This window comes from Pygocentrus nattereri, chromosome 2 (genome assembly GCF_015220715.1).
Source record: "Pygocentrus nattereri isolate fPygNat1 chromosome 2, fPygNat1.pri, whole genome shotgun sequence".
Classification (NCBI taxonomy): Eukaryota; Metazoa; Chordata; class Actinopteri; order Characiformes; family Serrasalmidae; genus Pygocentrus; species Pygocentrus nattereri.
The window spans coordinates 28,413,282-28,430,653 of record NC_051212.1 but is presented as its reverse complement, the minus strand read 5'-3'; the positions used below and the strand labels follow the sequence as shown (position 1 = coordinate 28,430,653).

Genomic DNA, 17,372 nt, shown 5'->3' with positions numbered 1-17,372 from the left:
AAGAAGGATGCTCAACAAAGAAAAGGGCCTTTTCCTTCCTTCCTCAGAGAATTCATCAACTGAAGTGTTTCAATTTCTTTTTTCCTTTACCTTTTGCAGAACACCTTTTAGTTTGATCATTTTTGCCTGTGTGATCAGAATACATTTAGAACAAGACATAACTTAGAATAATTAGTTGTAAAACCACATATGTCCGGTCCGAGGGCAAAGGGAGACAACGCCTAACAGCAGTGTACCTTCATGACAGTGCTGCCTTCTGTGGCACTGACTTTTAAGACACCACAGGCAGCAAGGCATCGAGACCGCTGCCTCAGTTTCAGACACAGCCGCTGACTTAGCTGTGGAATCCGTTAACCTGATAACAGCAACGTAACCGTGTGTGTAAACTTGTTTTTCAGACTGTACAGTTTAACTTGTGTTAAATGACCCAGTTTAACCGACAGTAGGTAAGGCAGTCCCGGCTTAGGTGTGTTTTCTGAAAGGCTAATCGAAGACCTCTGTGCTGTGGACGACGGGTAGCGTGCACACGCGTGCTCGCTCACAGAGCCGTGCTGTGCCAGGCGGGGGGTGCAGTGGGGGATGGGGGGCAGTACTTATAGTGTCTCAGGCAGATTTCAGCTACTTCATCAACACAAAACGGGGCCAGGAGAGCGGACTGGGCGGTCAGGCGAGCGAGCGGACTTTCAGTGAGGCGTGTTGAACTTTACCGACAGCCTCTCACCGCAGACCCGGACTGTGGAAGCTGTGGAAGCTGTGGAAGCTCTGAAGGCTCCTCCACAGCGGCGGCGCGGCTCATAACGCAGCGCTATGAGGGAGCACAGTTTACAGTTTATCGTCAGTTTACCAGAGCTGAGCGGCTTCAACCGCTGACCGCAGGAACGAATCTGGGGTCATTTTTCGCTTATACGTCGCTAAAATATCAGTGAGCCGAGGAGCATCTGAGAGGTGAGTACAGATTCGGTGCTACTGTTTTTGTAGAGGAGCTACAGACTGAGGCAGTCCCATCTCAAAGTTTTAACCTACAGCAGTTCAGCCACGCCGTTTTGTCGTGCTCGTGTTTTATCGTTATTCTGAGAGACCAAATGTGTTTACACTGCCTTGCGGGTAGGTGACCTGTTGTGCTCTGGGCAAAACACGGACAATCACGGCAAGCTGCTGAGATTCACAGTGTCAGAGCTCATGTCTGTGACCATCGCGCTTTCTGAGTCATATCATGGCCAGTTATCTGTTTCTTTGCTTGTGGTCTTCACGGATAAGCAACTTAATTCGGTCAACAGGTCGTCCCCCTGTCGTATCCTCCCAGCCTGGGAGTTAACGCTAAACTGATTAGTCCCTTGCGTGCATTAGCGAGGGTAAGCTTGTCGAGTTGATCCTATTTCGTAGTAACGACCAAGTTATAGCTAGTAAACCAGTCTGTTATACGCTCAGACACGCGTGGACTGGCTATATTCTCATATCTGGAAGAGTTTTGAGTTCTCAGTTTGTTTTTCACAGGTTCCTACAGACGCACAAGTTTCAGAAGAGTAGGCTAAGTCGGCTCTCCTCCGTAACCTAATGACGACTTGAAACCCCCCTTTCCCGAAGATCCATGCCCAGCATATACATTTAAAGGGCCCATACAATGAAAAACTTCTCATATTCCTCACTTTTTGAAATGAAAATGTAGTGTGGAAACATTAATGAAGTTTCAGACAGTAAGGTTCATCCCCAATTCAAATCTGGGCACTAAAAAGCGTTTTGCATTCATTGTTTTTGTGACGTCACAAAACCCGAAGCATTTACATACGTTTGCCTGATCAGCCTACAGCAGTTCATCCTCACCCATTAAAGTTGTAATTATAAGGCGTGTTTCAGCTTGGACTGCTTTTTGAATCAGCCACAGTACAGATCAGCCAGTCAGATCGGAGATCATTTACACATCAGTCTTAGAGGCACAGTAACGAAATACAAAAATGTAGGTTAAACAACATGCTTACAAATTTTCTCACTCATCCAGCATTTTCATCCGCTGTCATGTCTGAACATAAGACAATTCATCTGGACTGTATATTTAATTACAAGTGAGTCACGTGTGAAATCAGCTGGTTGTGATTGTGTGGGAGCACAATGTAAGTGAGAACCGAACACATTCTTGAAGTTATTAGTGAATTCCACTGAGCCAGTGGTTCGCTTGTGCTTCGAAACACGACCTGAACACTATTACAACTGACTTTATCTTTATAAATCCATTCACATAAACAACCAGTGATGCTGAAGGAACAGTGTTGAATCTTTTGATAATGTGCATTTGCTCTCCTTGGGCTCATTTCCATCCTTTTCTACATAAGTGTTTTAATCCTGCTAAATAATAGACAACCATGCTAACAGACACTGGCCCCTGCCCGGTGAAATATTAATGCATAGAAACTGGGCCACAGGGGCGAGACAGGTGTGCTGTCCATCCTAGCTTTGCCTAACTCGAGCGGATGTAGACAAGGCAAGACGCCTTGCGCTGTGTTCTGAATTCTAAATATAGACAGCTGTGCCCAATTATGTTAGCACAGTTTCATGAAGTGAAACTCCTCCCTCAGTAATTCTTGTAATCCTTTTGATTGCTGGGTGTAGTTGGACAGTAGAGATGGCATATTGATGAATATCAGCATCAGGCCGATATCTGATGAAAGTGCTGGATACTGGATGGCGATAAAGATTAAATCCGATCCTGTAACAAATCTGTCCCTGAACGGCACACTCAAGCTGTTTGATGTGATCTTGTTATCAGTGTATTTCTTCCCCTGTGGTGGTAGAGTGTTCAGTTTCAGTAGGATAGCCTACTTTTAGATGCTCATCTTAAGTGAAGTGCCTCAATTAAAAATAGGTCGTTCAACACTTATACATCTCTTGTATTTTTTAAAAGTGGCACTACTGGTGTTTTTTTTATCTGTACAATGTTATCAAATGTAAGGAAATCTAAACATTGTGACATGCATTGTGTATTGTGAAAGTACAATGTTGTGAAGTTACATCACATTATCAACCACCCATAGTGCCATCCCCAAAAAAGGGTGGAAGAGAGAAAAAAGCAGAGTAAGAGAGGAAGACGGAGTCGGAGAGAAATACCAAAGCAGTTGTTCAGCTGTGAGGCAGAAGTTCAGCATAAAAGTTGATGCCCAATACCAGATGTCAGGTGTGCGCAGCATATGTGCAACCAAGTCTTCTGGCAGCTGGCACTGTAATTAATGCTGACATAAAGTTCAGAGGGCATTATTGGGAAAGAGGTCAGTCACAAAAGCTAATATTAATGTTAATGTTGGCAGAGATGGGTTCTCACATGCTTGCTGTAAGCAGTGTACACAAAACATTTACAGAGTTTTAACCCCATCAAAATGTGAAGTTGCCTTTGCTTTTCCCTGAATGGTTCCCTGGAGCTCCAGCTGTGAGATGCATGTTCTCCAAGAAGAGAAAACAGACAGCCATGCAAAACTGAGCCCAAACATGGAACAATGTTCTTCAGGAAAACACTTTACATTTAATTTTATTGAATTATTTCCACTCTTTAGAATGTTTTCAAGGCTGTATAAGCTATTTAATACAAAACCTGAGATGAATCCTCCCTCCACCCATATGCTTAGAGGTCGGGACCAGCTGGCCTGCTCATATGTCTCCCATAGTGTACAATAAAGAGGCTTTAATCCTACATAAAGGCTAAACTCCAGCAGGCAGCTTTAAATCCAGTTGGCTGTGTTTTGTCTCTAGGACATTGCTGCTTCACCACACAATTTTTTTAGCATCTCATCATTGCTTCCTTGACTTGCCTGTACTGGTTAATTATGGTTAATTATTGTATCACAAGGCTTCAAGACACACCGATACTTATCATTTACTGATTTGTACTTTCTAGTGGCCTTGCTTGCACAGTGAATATAGTCAGAGTTTACAACAACAAATCAAACTCATGAGTTATGTTGAACAGGACTGAAGAGCTTTATAGAGGGTGCTAAAGTTTAGTAATAGGAGTGGGAATGTCTAGACAACTCTCAGTTTGAATAGATTTTGATTCAGGGTGTCAGGATGCACTTATAAAAGGATTCTTGATGCACCTTGATGCATTTCCATTTTTGATTTAGCCTGCATTGTGATTTTAGTACCCCCCCCCCCCACACGTCCGGTCAAAAGGCATTTTCCATTGATTCTCTGTAGGACATCAAGTTAATACATCCTGTACAGAGAAATGTAAAAATAACTTTCTGCACATTTTAGTGTACATTTTATATTTATTTGAGAAATAAAATACAACATGTGTCATCATTTTTTGCACAGGTTGCAATTTTCTTTTTCTAATACGTTAAATTCCATAAATAAACAGAATGACAGAATTAAAATATACAGAAGTGTGGAGGATGTGAGGACTTATTTTCATGACTTTCATGATGTATATAATGAATTTTATGAAAATGAACACTGTTTTTTGACCAGAGGTGCCTAAACGTTTGCATACATTAGTAGCATATTGTGCTTTTTATCATCAGAAATGTGAGGGATAGGCCTGGGCACTGTTTCAAAATAAATTGCACAATATTCACTTCTGGAAAATTGGGATTATAGATCAACTTTATTTGAGTTGTTCGTTATTGTTAGTCGAAATCGGTTGTTATAACTGTACTAAATGGCAGTCAAATCTGTTTGACAACTTCAAAAAGTTCAAAGCTTTAAAATAAACTGTCTTGAATTGAATTATTATGAAACTACTCAAAAACCCCAGTTCCCCACAGGAAGAAAGACACAGCTAACAACATCACACAGTGGTTGTGATTGCAGGATACAGTTGTTACAGGATTTTCCCCCCTGCAACATCGGGTCCAACGATGCTGAATCTTAGGGGACGCTTTGTAAAATACACATTTTGTCAGCTGCTACTTCTGTTTGTTAAGCTTATGTTAGTGCTGGAGGTCACTATAGCTTAGCAACTGCAGAGGTACATTGCTACTTAGTAGGCTTACAGTGTGGAGCCTTGAACTCTTCCAGGCATGAACCATCTGCAACTCGCGAAATCCAAACCTGATGTCTGTCTTATTGAAATTCAGCCAGTGAAATGTAGACACTGACCTCACATGGTCCGCTATGGTCCCCAGTTGCCATGAAACATCTTTGATCTCTCTTACTCATTGCTGATAAATGCCTGACTCTGCTTCCCTTTAGTTTATGATGCACATTTTTTTGTGATTGATTTTGTTTTTAGCACAAACTGCAAATGAGTAGGTTAAGAGTTCATCTTTCATATCCACAGTAGTATAACCCCATTTAAACGTTATTCCATGTATATGCCATGCTGTGGTAATTCAAATACATGCATCATGCAAACAAAACAAAACAAATGACTAGTTTGAGAATTTTGACATATTATTTAATTGACTTTATATTTGATATGTCTGGCAGAATCCTCTCCCTGATCATAAATGAGCCATGTACTTAAAATATATGCCAGCTTCTTGTCATTGAATGGCTGTGCTGCATACAGTGATCATGGTATGTTCTGTGTTTTGCCTTTTCTTTTTTATTTTCTTTCAATTCTTTTAAAGTTTTAAAAATAATATTTTTTATAGATGCACTAGTACTTCATTGTTAAAGCCATTTCCCTTTATTTTCAACATTTTCCATTTTTATTCACATTTGTTAACATCAAGCTCACCTTGTGTCAACACATGAAACGCACTAGTACAGTTCTGACGGCATCATGACTAATTTTCACGTTTGAGTACCTGTAAGAGTTCACAAGTGATATCTGATTAACTGCGGACAAGGAAACCAACGACAGCAAAAGGGACAAAAACATTCATTTTGACTGAGATTAACATAGAGCCATGGCCAAACTGCTTTCACTGGAAGGTAGCCCGACAAATCGCTAAATGTTGTTAATTGATGCGTGCTAAGTTGACGATGCGTGCTAATTAGCATGTGACAAAATTGCATCATGTTGACATTCTGGATGTTGTCGAATGGTGTCAGCCCTTTACATCTGGTTGCTTCTCCCCTACTCTCTGTGCTCACATACACTGATTTTAATACAGCGAATAAAGCTGTTCTCATTTACATATTTTACTGTTTACTGTTTCTGTTGTTAGAAAACAGGACAAGCATGAAATAGTGACTAGTGATTTTCAAGCTGCTGCTCTGCACTGTTTAAACTCCGATTTGCTGTGACTTCAACCACATTTACATGTAAAATAATTACTCCAAGAGAAAGTTAGAAGTGACAGGATCCATCCATCCATTTTCTAAGCCGCTTCTCCGTCAGGGTCGCTTGGGGGGTGCTGGAGCCTATCCGAGCAGTCTTCGGGCGAAAGGCAGGATATACCCTAGACAGGTCGCCAGTCCATCGCAGGGCAGACAGACAGACACAGACAGTCACTCACACACAGGGGCAATTTAGCATGTCAAATTGGCCTGACTGCATGTCTTTGGACTGTGGGAGGAAACCGGAGAACCCGGAGGTAACCCTTATTTTTTCTCTCACAGAGCGCACCGCCTCTGTCTGGGTAACAACATAAACAGGATGTTCTCTTTTAGTGTGATAGTGAGGAATAAGACAGTGATAATGGTCAAAAACAAACTGCTTAAAACAAGCAAAGGAGGAGTAAATGATCCAGATCAGTGATTGGGTTTTTGGCAGCACTTTTTTTTTGCACACGCACAGCTCATTCACATCTATGTCAACTGCCAAGCGGACTGAACGTGCTGCTCCGCCTCTCTGCTGAACAGAGTAGACGCAGAGAGGTGTGCCTCTCACTCACGGGGCAGTACTGACCACTGTTCTATTGAAAGTAGCTAAGGTTCGATCTAATCACTAGATATGTCGCTTTTTAAAAGAAAAAGTTGATAAAGGAGTCTGAAAAGTCACTAAATTTATCAACAAAGTCGCTAAGTTGGCAACACATTTTTAGATGACAGCACTGGTGTCGCACAAAAATGTTGCATGCTTATTATTCAAAAATAGCCAATGGAAAATGGTAGGTTTTTGTCAGGATAACACAACAGACATAGGATGTTTAGGGATACAACAGCCCTCTCAGTCATGCCTGCTCATGTTCAGGCACTCACATTTTAGAGTTTAACCTAACATAACATGCTTATTCACAATGGACAAAACCTCCATTTTTTACAGTTCGGTTGAAACACTGTTTTACTGAATGTGAATACTGGCACCTTGAGCAGTTAACATGGATAATTTAACAAAGAAAAAAAAAAAAAAACATTTGTTTTTTAGTGGGCTGTGCTGAATTTTTACATTCCTAAAATAATAATACATTATTTAAATAACATGGAATCAAATAAAGCACTACATTGAAACTATTTAGCATAATGAGTCATGCACAGTCATGTAAAAGCGTTCTGATATTTTAAAAAATTGCAGCACAGATCAACCAAAATCAAAATAACAAATTCCCAGATTGCCGTGTGTTTGAAGAGAAATGTCTGATTGTGTTTGCTCAATATTTTAGGCTGCTTAAGAGCACAGAACTAGCGCACTGCAATTTCCCTCTGGGGTCAATAAAATATTCTGATTCTGCTTCTGATACCACAACTACTTGTTTATTAGTGACCCAACAGCTCCACCAGACTCACATAGGTTTTTGCTATGTTTAAAATATTTTAACCTCTTATGCTCCAGGGTATATTTTGGTGTGCCCATCTGAATTTTCATGACCACATTGTGAGGCAGATTATTCAGTAACTGCATGAAATAAATGTACATTTTAAAATAATTAATTAGCTTATTTACATTGTAAAATCTCCCCTCAAATTAACAGAACATGTATTTTATGATCTACACATATTGCTATATGCTTACAATTCACTGCTGAAAGGCAAAACTCTTACACTCTTTGTATTATTTGATCAAATCAATTATTTGAGTTCATCACTGAAGAGACGCCGTCTGTTTGTAGTTTATAGCCCGGATTTGTGGAGAAATGGCTCGACTTTCAGTAGAAAAAAAAAGTGAGTTCAGCTTTTATTATAAGGGTTTAAAATGACATCACCCATCTGTTTGACTGGAAAGAATACAGTTACAGCCTCATATGACACCCAGCTTCTGAGTGTAGCTTATGAAATATGAAACCTATGAAGAATAAGACGAAGTGCGTGTTGGAACCACCGGTGGTTCCAAGGAGTTAAAGAGATTAAAGGTCTTGACTGGGTTGCTGTTGTTTTTTGGGTGAGTTTGTATGTCAGGATGTGAGTAAAGTCTCCACTGAGGTCTTAGAGAAAACTGGCTAATTTCAAACTACATTCGGTTGTCGCTTTAACATGGCGTTCACGTTCAGAACCAGTTGGTGGACAAGCAGCAGCAGCTTTCGTTTGCTCTGACAAAGTAAAACTGAATAAAAAGGAACAGCTGTGGACATTTTAAACACATTTTATGCGTTTATTCTTTAATATTTCCTTGCAGCAACCAAATGTGGAGCTTTTTCAAACGATGGTTTCTGCCCATTTGACATGACAGAAGCATTCGTGTAGATGTTTGGGCAGCTGCTGCATCTCACTGAGCTGGAGCTGTGGAAGTGAGCTTCATGTTTGGCGTTAAAACCAGGGCAAAAATCTGAGCTTTAAGTTAAAGCAGTATATACCATTTAGTTTTTAGCCTAGTTCACTGAAAAAGGCACACGTTTGGTCTTGTTTGTGCTATGTGCAGTATTTCTGTTAGTTTCTCTAATACTTACAGCTGCTCAGGGGGATGTGTAAATGTTTAGTAACTGCTCATGCAATCAGTCCCTGTTGGTTTATTATTTTTAGCAGTTGCAGTTAAAGAATCCTGAGTTAAAGCCCCCCCCCCATAGCAGATCGGGGCTGATGAGTCACGGTTCGAAAAGTTTTTGTCATCAGCCTCTTCGGAGGAAAATCCGCTGAGTCGGCGGCCTCTGTAACCAGTGTGGCTGATTGAACTTTCCAATGTTATATGGAACGTTGTAGCCACGCCCCATTTACAAGGCCCCGCCCAGGGGCGTGGTCAATCAGGGCCCACGGTCAGAGCTTTCTCTCCATGGGACGCGCGGCTGCGTCTTTTCTGAGTTGTACAAGCGAGTCGCCCTGTGTTTGTGGCGATATCACATCAAATAAATACCCTTCACAGCGAGTTGGTGTTGGTTCAGACAGACTTCTCGTTTTAACAGCCGCAGTCTGGCTTCCTGCTCTGGATCTTGGTTAGTCTGACTGTGTTTAACTTCAGCATCAGCAGCGCTAATGAGCCGCTGCTTGAAGTATGACGTCAAGCAGCGACCTATAGCAGTAGGACCATGAGTCCCAACACACCCACTCACCGCCCGCCCGCCCTAAAGCTGAAACACGCACACACACGCACACGCGCGCGCACACACGCCTCCCAGAACACAAAGCTTCCCTTTTTCGTAATTTAAACCTAAAACCTGAAGCGGTGTGTGGGAGGCGGTCGCTCTGGGGCCGGACGCCTGCACGCAGCGGCAGTAGCGGATCTTCGAGCCCCAGTCGGTGTTTTCTGTCAGCGGCTCTGTTACATCTCAGCGGCGCGGGCTGGATGTAAGTCGCGGCCGGCAGGCGGGCTAATCCGAGATGCTCCGCGGCTGCTGGAGCTCCGCTGACACCGGCCCGCTTTCATCATGCTCTGCAGACGGTCGGCGAGGTAAGCGTGACCGCCGCGCAGCGACAGAGGAGACGAGTTCACACGATGAGAGAGAGCCGGACTCGGCGCTGCGAGACACGGGCGGTGATTCAGCTGCTCGCCTCCCTTTGTTGGAGTGGATGATGTTTTCTGAGAAAGACGGAGGAAGACAGAAAGCCATCCGACCTGCAAGTCGAGACAAGCGTGTCAAAACAACGCCTGCCTGCATTCCGCCATACTTGGCCTTTCCCCGTCTTTCTGTACACAGACGGAGCTTCTTCGGCTCATTTTGTGCGCTGATTTAATGTAGTTGAACGGAAACGTAGCCGTGCCGCGCAGCCATTGCAGTGCGAAGGGATTACAGGCTAAAGAGTCAGTTTGCTGTCCTCTAATCAGAAGTCAGTCGGATGTCCGTTGCTGTGGTTGGTTTGCGTTTTTTTGCCGCGATAAAGGTGATGCGACTAGCAGTGCTGTGTTTCGAAATGGATAAAGAATGCATGGTTTGCATGCACTGTTGCCTTTGTGGCTGCACTGGTTAGCCGAAGTGACTCAAAGCCTTTCCTGTATAGCCCAGCGGGTTGGAGCAGATGAAAACGATAACAGTGCACAGCAGCCCTCATTACCACAGCGTTACAGCCCAGTGTAAACACTGTGCTCCAGATGCTGTGAACTGTTTTCATATATACAAAGGTTTTAAAAGGAATAACAGCGCACTTCGTTCCTCTAATAAGGGCGGTATTAGTCATGATATGAAACTGATTTCTTTGGTTTGAAACCCCACATATAAATATTTACTTTCTTCCCTGTGTGCATATGTTGCCCGCTGAGTTGGCCTCGTATGATCCACACAAGCTTGGATTGAACACTGTTTGTTGGATTTTTTTTTTTCGTAACTTAACACCCTCTCCTTTTTTCTCTGTCTCGCCACTTCTATTTTCATCTTGATTCTGTGCTTCACACGCTCTTGCTCAATGCCCTCTGTTTTTGTCCCAGTCTTTGTCCTTCTGTCTTCATGCTCATTTCATGTTGCTGGATGAACACCTTATTCTCCAATCTTTACACCCGTCTACCGTGACACATTGCTGAAAATAACCAGTTCCTTTTTGTTCAGCAGGAGGATGCGGTGGCTGGGGTGCTATCGGCTGGGACCGATGTGGAAAGCACTCCTGGTGTTTGTGGTTATTGCCTTTGCTGGTCAGCTCCTGGGGGTGCTCTTCAATAAAAGGTCAGAGGGTGTCTTATTCCGCTTGGAAACGTGGCTTGTTTGGATATTTTGCTCGTGGCATTGCTTTCTTTGTCTGCCTGATCTTGATGAACCCCTTATAACAATAACAGAATGTGTCATTGCTGAAATGCACCAAGCCTTTTCCAACTGCAAAAATCGAAATAAATTCCTAGAATTATTTAATGTTTACTAATTCTTAGTGTTTAGCTCTTTTTGTTTTGCACAAGGGCAGCAGACACAAACAGCGTTACTTGTCAAAAAGGAAAAAAGACTATGATTAAAGTACATGAACTATGATTTTATGGAGATTTCTTTGTTCAGTTTGCTGGTCTGGTTTTCTCTGCTGTGTCTCAGCTTCTTTAATTTCTCCAGTTCTAAGTGGGACTCTATTTAGACATACACTATTAACTATATATAATTGGCAATAGCAGTTTTTGTACAAATAAAGCCAAGTGTCTTTGAAAGGAGAATAACAGGAAATAACATTCTTAACTTTCAGTTTTGTTACAACACCGACAATATAATGTTGGTGTTGTCTGACAAAATGCTGTTCAGTGTAAATAGTCACAATGACATTCAAAGTAATTACATTTATTCATTTTGTAGGTTTTACACTTTCTTCTGTTGCCTTCATTCTCTGTCCTTTTCCCTGTTTTATTTCACCTTTCTGTTCTAACTTGTTCTCTTCTTACTACCACCTTATTTATTTATTTATTCACTTTCTATTCATACACTTTATCTCCCTCCTTCTGAGAAAAACAAAGAGGCATCTTTGTTTCCTCTCTCATCTGATTGTTCTGTTTCACAGTAATGTCCTCTCTCCTTTCCTTTGTTCGCTAAAGTGCACAGGACCTTCACTCTTTCTCCAACGTGCTGTTGTGCTGTGTGCTTTCTTTTATAAAACAGCTGTTTTATCATTGCCATAGGCCTCATACTATTTTCCTCTCACTCCTTTAGCTGGGTGCAGCCAGAGCGGCCTCGTTCTCTGTTCTCCATCTCCTCTGAGAACGGCCAGGTGCCTCCTGGCTCCTGTCGACCACACACCCACGTCATGTTCCTGAAGACCCACAAGACAGCCAGCAGCACTGTTCTCAATATGCTGTACCGCTTTGGTGAGGAGCAGGGCCTGCACTTCGCCCTCCCAGTGGGCTACCAGTTTGGATATCCTCTACCTTTCATAGCCCAGAGAGTCAAAGGGTACAGGGGCCCCCACGTAGCACAATTTGACATCATGGGAAATCACATGCGCTTCAACAAGCCAGAGGTATGAAAAGCTGTAGCTTTTGAGTGTTTTCAGTTGGTTTTCAGATTTGCATGAGATGGCAGATGTTTTGCCTTTTTTGGGAGAGCTGTTAATTAATGAACAGTTTTATGCCAGTGAAGTTTCTTCTCAATGTGGTTCAGAAATGTGCTTGTCCCCCATCCCCACAAGCCATGAAATTTTGGTGTGTATCTTCCATATTCCCAGCAGTGAACCTGAGAATTCAAGCACACCTTGCAAATGAGTTTAGGTTTACCTAACAGATAGCAAAACTGTTTTCCCCACCTCAGAGGCTCATTATATAGGTGCATGTAAGGTGCATAAGGAGTTCAAAGAAATTATATTCGTGGTAATGGTCCCTGACCAGAGCTCACCCCAGAGACTCATTTAACTTAGCTGGCACTCTACGTGTCTCTTGGCAGCTCCACCCACTCTGGTTTTGAGCAAGCTGAGGGGAGTGCTGAACTTTTATACTGTTATCAGTTGAAGATTTTGTGAAATTACTGCATGTTCCAGCAAATCCAGGCTTTGCAGTACCAGTGGGATGTCCTCAGGGAGTGTGCAGGGGAAGGTGTCATTCAAGCCTTTCCGTAATAAGAATGTTGGTAGTTTGAGCAAATAAAATCTTGGGTGTTTAATTTGCTTTTTGAAGCATCCTTTTCTCTCTTTTGCTACAGGTGGAAAAGGTCATGCCTGCTGACACCTTCTGTTTCTCTATTTTGAGAGACCCTGTTGCATTAGCTGAGTCCTCCTACGCTTATTATAAAAATGTTGCCCCTGCCTTTCGACGTGCGAAGGGACTGGGTGACTTTGCAGACAACCCTCGCAAATATTACGATCCTCGCTTGCGCAACAACCACTACGCCCGCAACCTTCTGTGGTACGACTTTGGCTTAGATCACAACGCCAACTTCTCTGTGTCACTTGCCAAACGTGGTGAAGCAACAATACGACGGAACTTCAGACTCATCCTTCTGTCTGAGTATTTCGATCAGTCAATGGTGCTGCTCCGTCACGCCCTCTGCTGGCCTCTTGATGCTGTTGTCTCTTTCAGCCTGAATGCTAGGCAGCAGATGCCCAAAGGAAGGTCAGTCTGGGTGGGGAAGGCTGCTGCCCCAGCCCCTCTGGCCCTTACCGAAGAGCAGAGGCAGAAACTGCGGGAGTGGAATGCCCTGGACTGGCATCTTTACCAAGCCTTCAACCACACTTTCTGGGCTGAGGTGGAGCGCTTCGGCCGGGCACGGATGGAAGCGGAGGTGATCTTGCTTAGGAGCAGGCGGGAGATCCTGGCTCGTGTGTGCCTGCGTGACGGGGGCCAGCCTGTGGAAGCCAGTCGTATCCGGGATAAGGCTATCCGCCCATTTCAAAGTGGCCTGGTGAAGATCTTGGGCTATGAGCTTCAGCCTGGACTTGATAATGCCACAAAGGAAGCCTGCTTACGCATGATCAGGCCAGAGATCCAGTACAAGGACCTGTTGGATCTCCGTCAGTTTCCACGTGCCCAGCAGCCCCCAGGACAAGCAGTTGCTGCTGGTGGGGCTGCTGTCAGGAGGGACCCTTTGTCTTCCAGGACTGGGGAGCACTTGGGGGAGTCAATAGAAAGGGACTGGGATAGAACCATACTGGTGCGTAATCAGTCCGTACAGCAAGTGGACGGTAAGGGAAAGCTTAGATAGTGAGTGAGCTAGTCACACCCATTTGCCTCAAGGTCAGACATAGGCCTAATTTAACATTCTAATTTAAGGCTCTAATGGGCCTCTGCACTACTTAGAGCTGGAGTCAGATACTGGACTTGTAGATCTCCGCTCAGCTCCCGAACTTTTCCTCATCTTGTCCTTCTCCACTGTCATAGACGTCATTGAGTAAAGAGAACTGTTTTGAGGTACCCGATATAAACCACCCACATGATACAGTCAGCATCATTATACAACTGAAGGACTAGTGCATGTTGGACGATCTGGGTAAGCAGCTCATTTACTTCAGTGTCTGCTTGAAATGAGCTGTGATATAGTATGAAAGCATCCTTCATGCTACAGTCTGTCTCTCGCACAAACACACTTTACGTTTCATTCTACACAAGTACACACAGATACTTAGGCTTGTGGTGACATCGCACTTTTTGACATTGACACTGCTTAGGTATCTGGGGACAACGCTGAAATACAGTGCAAAAGCTATTGATTGGAGTGAAAATGCCACTAAAGCAAAAGCTTAAACCCTTAACTGTCTGGCACATCATTCTGAAATAAATACAAACAAGTAATGTCTTTATTTAGAGGGGTAGGCATTCATTTATGGTAAGTACATCACTGTAACTCTCCGACAGCTAGCCTTACAAAGAAAAGGCTGTAGAAAGAATACACCCTGTCCAGAGGCCTATAATAAGAGCAGACATTACATTAAGCTTTTTTGTCATAATGACTCTTTGTGGGTCTGTGAAAGTGATGTCTCCAGTTGATGACACTGTGAAATAATTTACCATCCAGTACATGCATTATTGCCAGTCTCTGGTCTGTTAAAGAGAAAACACTGTTCCACTCATGGTGATCTACCTCTTGGCAGCTTGTCAGAGGTTGATATTTTCTGTTGGTTGTTGTATTGTTAAATATCTCTGTCTAGAATGGTACATATTTGTCATTTTGCATTCAGTTCAATCATAACACAGCAGTATAGTATTGCCCATCATGTCAGTTTTGCCTTTCACAGAGGAAGTTTGTTAACTACAATGATGTGATACCACTTGACAGACTATATGTCTGTAATTTTGTGCATGATGATGCTGAACAGTTATTCTAGATCGATCAGAGGAATGAATTTGCGGTGAACAAAAACACTAAGAAATTAAGTGTTTGTAGATGGTGAATGTTTGGTGGCATGGAAAATACTAGAAAACCTAGTATGCCAGAAGACTATCACATTCACTTTGTCAGTACACAACCCAGGGAAATTCATGTCCAAATCTGAAACAAATTTAGTAACTTTGCCTTATTGGAGCAGGGCTTGACTTTGAAAGCTTGCTGTATTTATTATGTTTTTTGTAAAAAAAAAAAAAAAAAAAAAAAAATCTCAATATATGTAATGCATTTCTATTTTCAAAATGCAAGTGTCTCTTCCACTCTAAAATTGACGAGATGTAATTGTGTTTGAACTTGACTGGAATGCACTGTGCAGCTTGATATAGCTCAGCATATTAATAGCTTATCATATGCAACTTCCAATGCGCGCAGAGTACGCATCTTCAGATGTATTAATTTATTACTTTACGGTTTAAGCATCATTATTAAAGAGAAACATTCCATGATTGGCCATCGTCATTATAGCAAGTGAAGAAATGTACTGTATGTTATAATACTTTATGCATGTTTACAGATAGCATTGATTGACACCAGTGTTTGATAGAAAACCTGTTTAATTTCTCAGTAGTTGTCGCACTACAGTTCTTAATGTATTTACTACACTTGATTTGTTAGCATAGCTTACTTTTCTTCCATCATATATCTTAGCAGTCATTAATATCTCAAGCCTATGGAAAAATCTGTAAAGAGATGCAGGAGGTAGACAAAACATGACAAACACCAGGTGAAATAGGCATAACTTTTTAAAGCAACTAAATCTGTTTTAAAGCAATATTTGCTTTTTTATTCATTAGAATATTAATATACCTTTTGTGCTAGAAAAGACTTCACATTCTTGAGCAATACTGACAGTTTGTGATAGAAACGGTGGAAACTAATCAAAAGGTACAGCAAGCCAGCGTCATATGAAAAAAGGAAAAGATGATGCAGTATGGAGGGGAGTGGTGGTTGAAAATTGAAGCTGAGCACAATAAATTCTCCTTGGTCTCAACTAAAATTGCATACCATTAGATTCTCCAAATTCATTCCTGGTAAGGCTGCCATCTGCCATCTCCACCGCCACTTTAAAAGAACAGAAAACCACATGTGTTGAGTGGAAGAAAGCAATATCAATCGTATCTGTAGTTTTCTTCTTGTAATCTACATCTGCGGAAGCTTTTCTTCTGGGAAAATAGATGGACAGCTTGAATCCGAATAGCCTGCTCCCATCGCTTCATCATTTTAGTACTGATGTAACAGTGTGTAAAGAAGTCCTTATTACTGATGCCTATGAATGTTCCCTGGTGTTTCCATTATTTTGTCTACCCCTATAATATTTGCTTGTGTGTCACAATGCAAAAAAAATAATAATAATTTACATTACCTTTGGTACTTTCGCTTAAAGGTACACCAAAGAGTTGCAGATACTTCTATGGTATGAAATATGGAACTTGTGACTGTGAAAATGGAAATAAGTTATTGATCAGATAGCATCAACACTCTTCACTGTGGGGAGGAAATCAAACAAAGCAACCTCTAACACCCAAGTGGTTCCAAAAACAATCAACTTGAGTCTGAGTCATCATGAGTTTGATGCAGCTGACACCAAGTGACATCTTAAAAGGAGACGTCTGAGAAGCATGAAAAAATGTGTAAAAGGTTAATTGCTGAGCAAGCTGTCAGAAATGACAGTAATACCACTTTGCTCCCCCAGCTAGCTTTCTTCAGTACCACAATCCTCTGTCTATGGTTAAAATTCAACATGAATTGAGTTTGCAGTGAGGACTCTGACACCATTATAAAGAACAGTACAGTAAATATTATTTCTCTTTCTGGCTGAGCTGTTTGAACCTTGGCAATTCATGTACAATATTTATTCTCTTTGTTACTTGAAAATTGGGGTTTATTTGAAGCCTTTGTGAGTATGGGGTTGTGTTGGATCTGGTTTACTTGTATGTAGTGGAATGGAATAAAACACTTTCAGTAAGAGAAGTGAAGTTGTTCGTCTTCCTGTTTTCTGTCAGGCTAGAACTACCGTTATATTTCATTACAAAAAAAAAGGTTTCTCATCCTCCACTGCATGTACACACGCCAGATATCAGCCGAAAATGGCTTTTGTTGCATTTATTGAAGAGAAGAACGTTTAGCTACTGATAAAATGTCTGAACTGTATTCATTTTACTGCATTTGTAGCCATATATGAATAATATATTTCTCTGCAATCCTAAACACGGTAGTTGTAGTCCTAATTTTACACTATGAATGTTTGTGCATCAGCCAGTAACTTCAAATGAAAATATTGGTCATTGCCATTTGCCCGCAGTTCCCGTATCGGTGCGTCTCCACCTAGTAGCTGAATGTAGTATTGAATGTTAGTTTAACGTTTAGGCAAATTTAAAATCCTTTTGGGGTTATTTTTTGTCTGTAGTCAGTTTTACA

General features: G+C 42.0%; 1 protein-coding gene across 5 annotated transcripts; it reads left to right on the top strand.

The window, feature by feature from the left end:
• Positions 1-646: 646 nt before the first annotated feature.
• Positions 647-16,930, top strand: gal3st4 (galactose-3-O-sulfotransferase 4). 5 transcript variants are annotated; one of them, XM_017724904.2, is made up of 4 exons: positions 647-945; positions 10,728-10,838; positions 11,796-12,102; positions 12,777-16,930. In XM_017724904.2, the coding sequence occupies exons 2-4, from the start codon at positions 10,732-10,734 to the stop codon at positions 13,773-13,775; spliced, it is 1,413 nt and encodes a 470-aa protein (XP_017580393.1). In that variant the 5' UTR covers positions 647-945; positions 10,728-10,731; the 3' UTR covers positions 13,776-16,930. The 5 variants fall into 5 exon arrangements, with proteins under 5 accessions (XP_017580393.1, XP_017580391.1, XP_017580390.1 ...); XM_017724902.2 differs by having other exon boundaries at positions 10,725-10,838; XM_017724901.2 differs by lacking the exon at positions 647-945 and adding an exon at positions 9,292-9,634.
• The last annotated feature ends 442 nt before the right edge of the window (positions 16,931-17,372 follow it).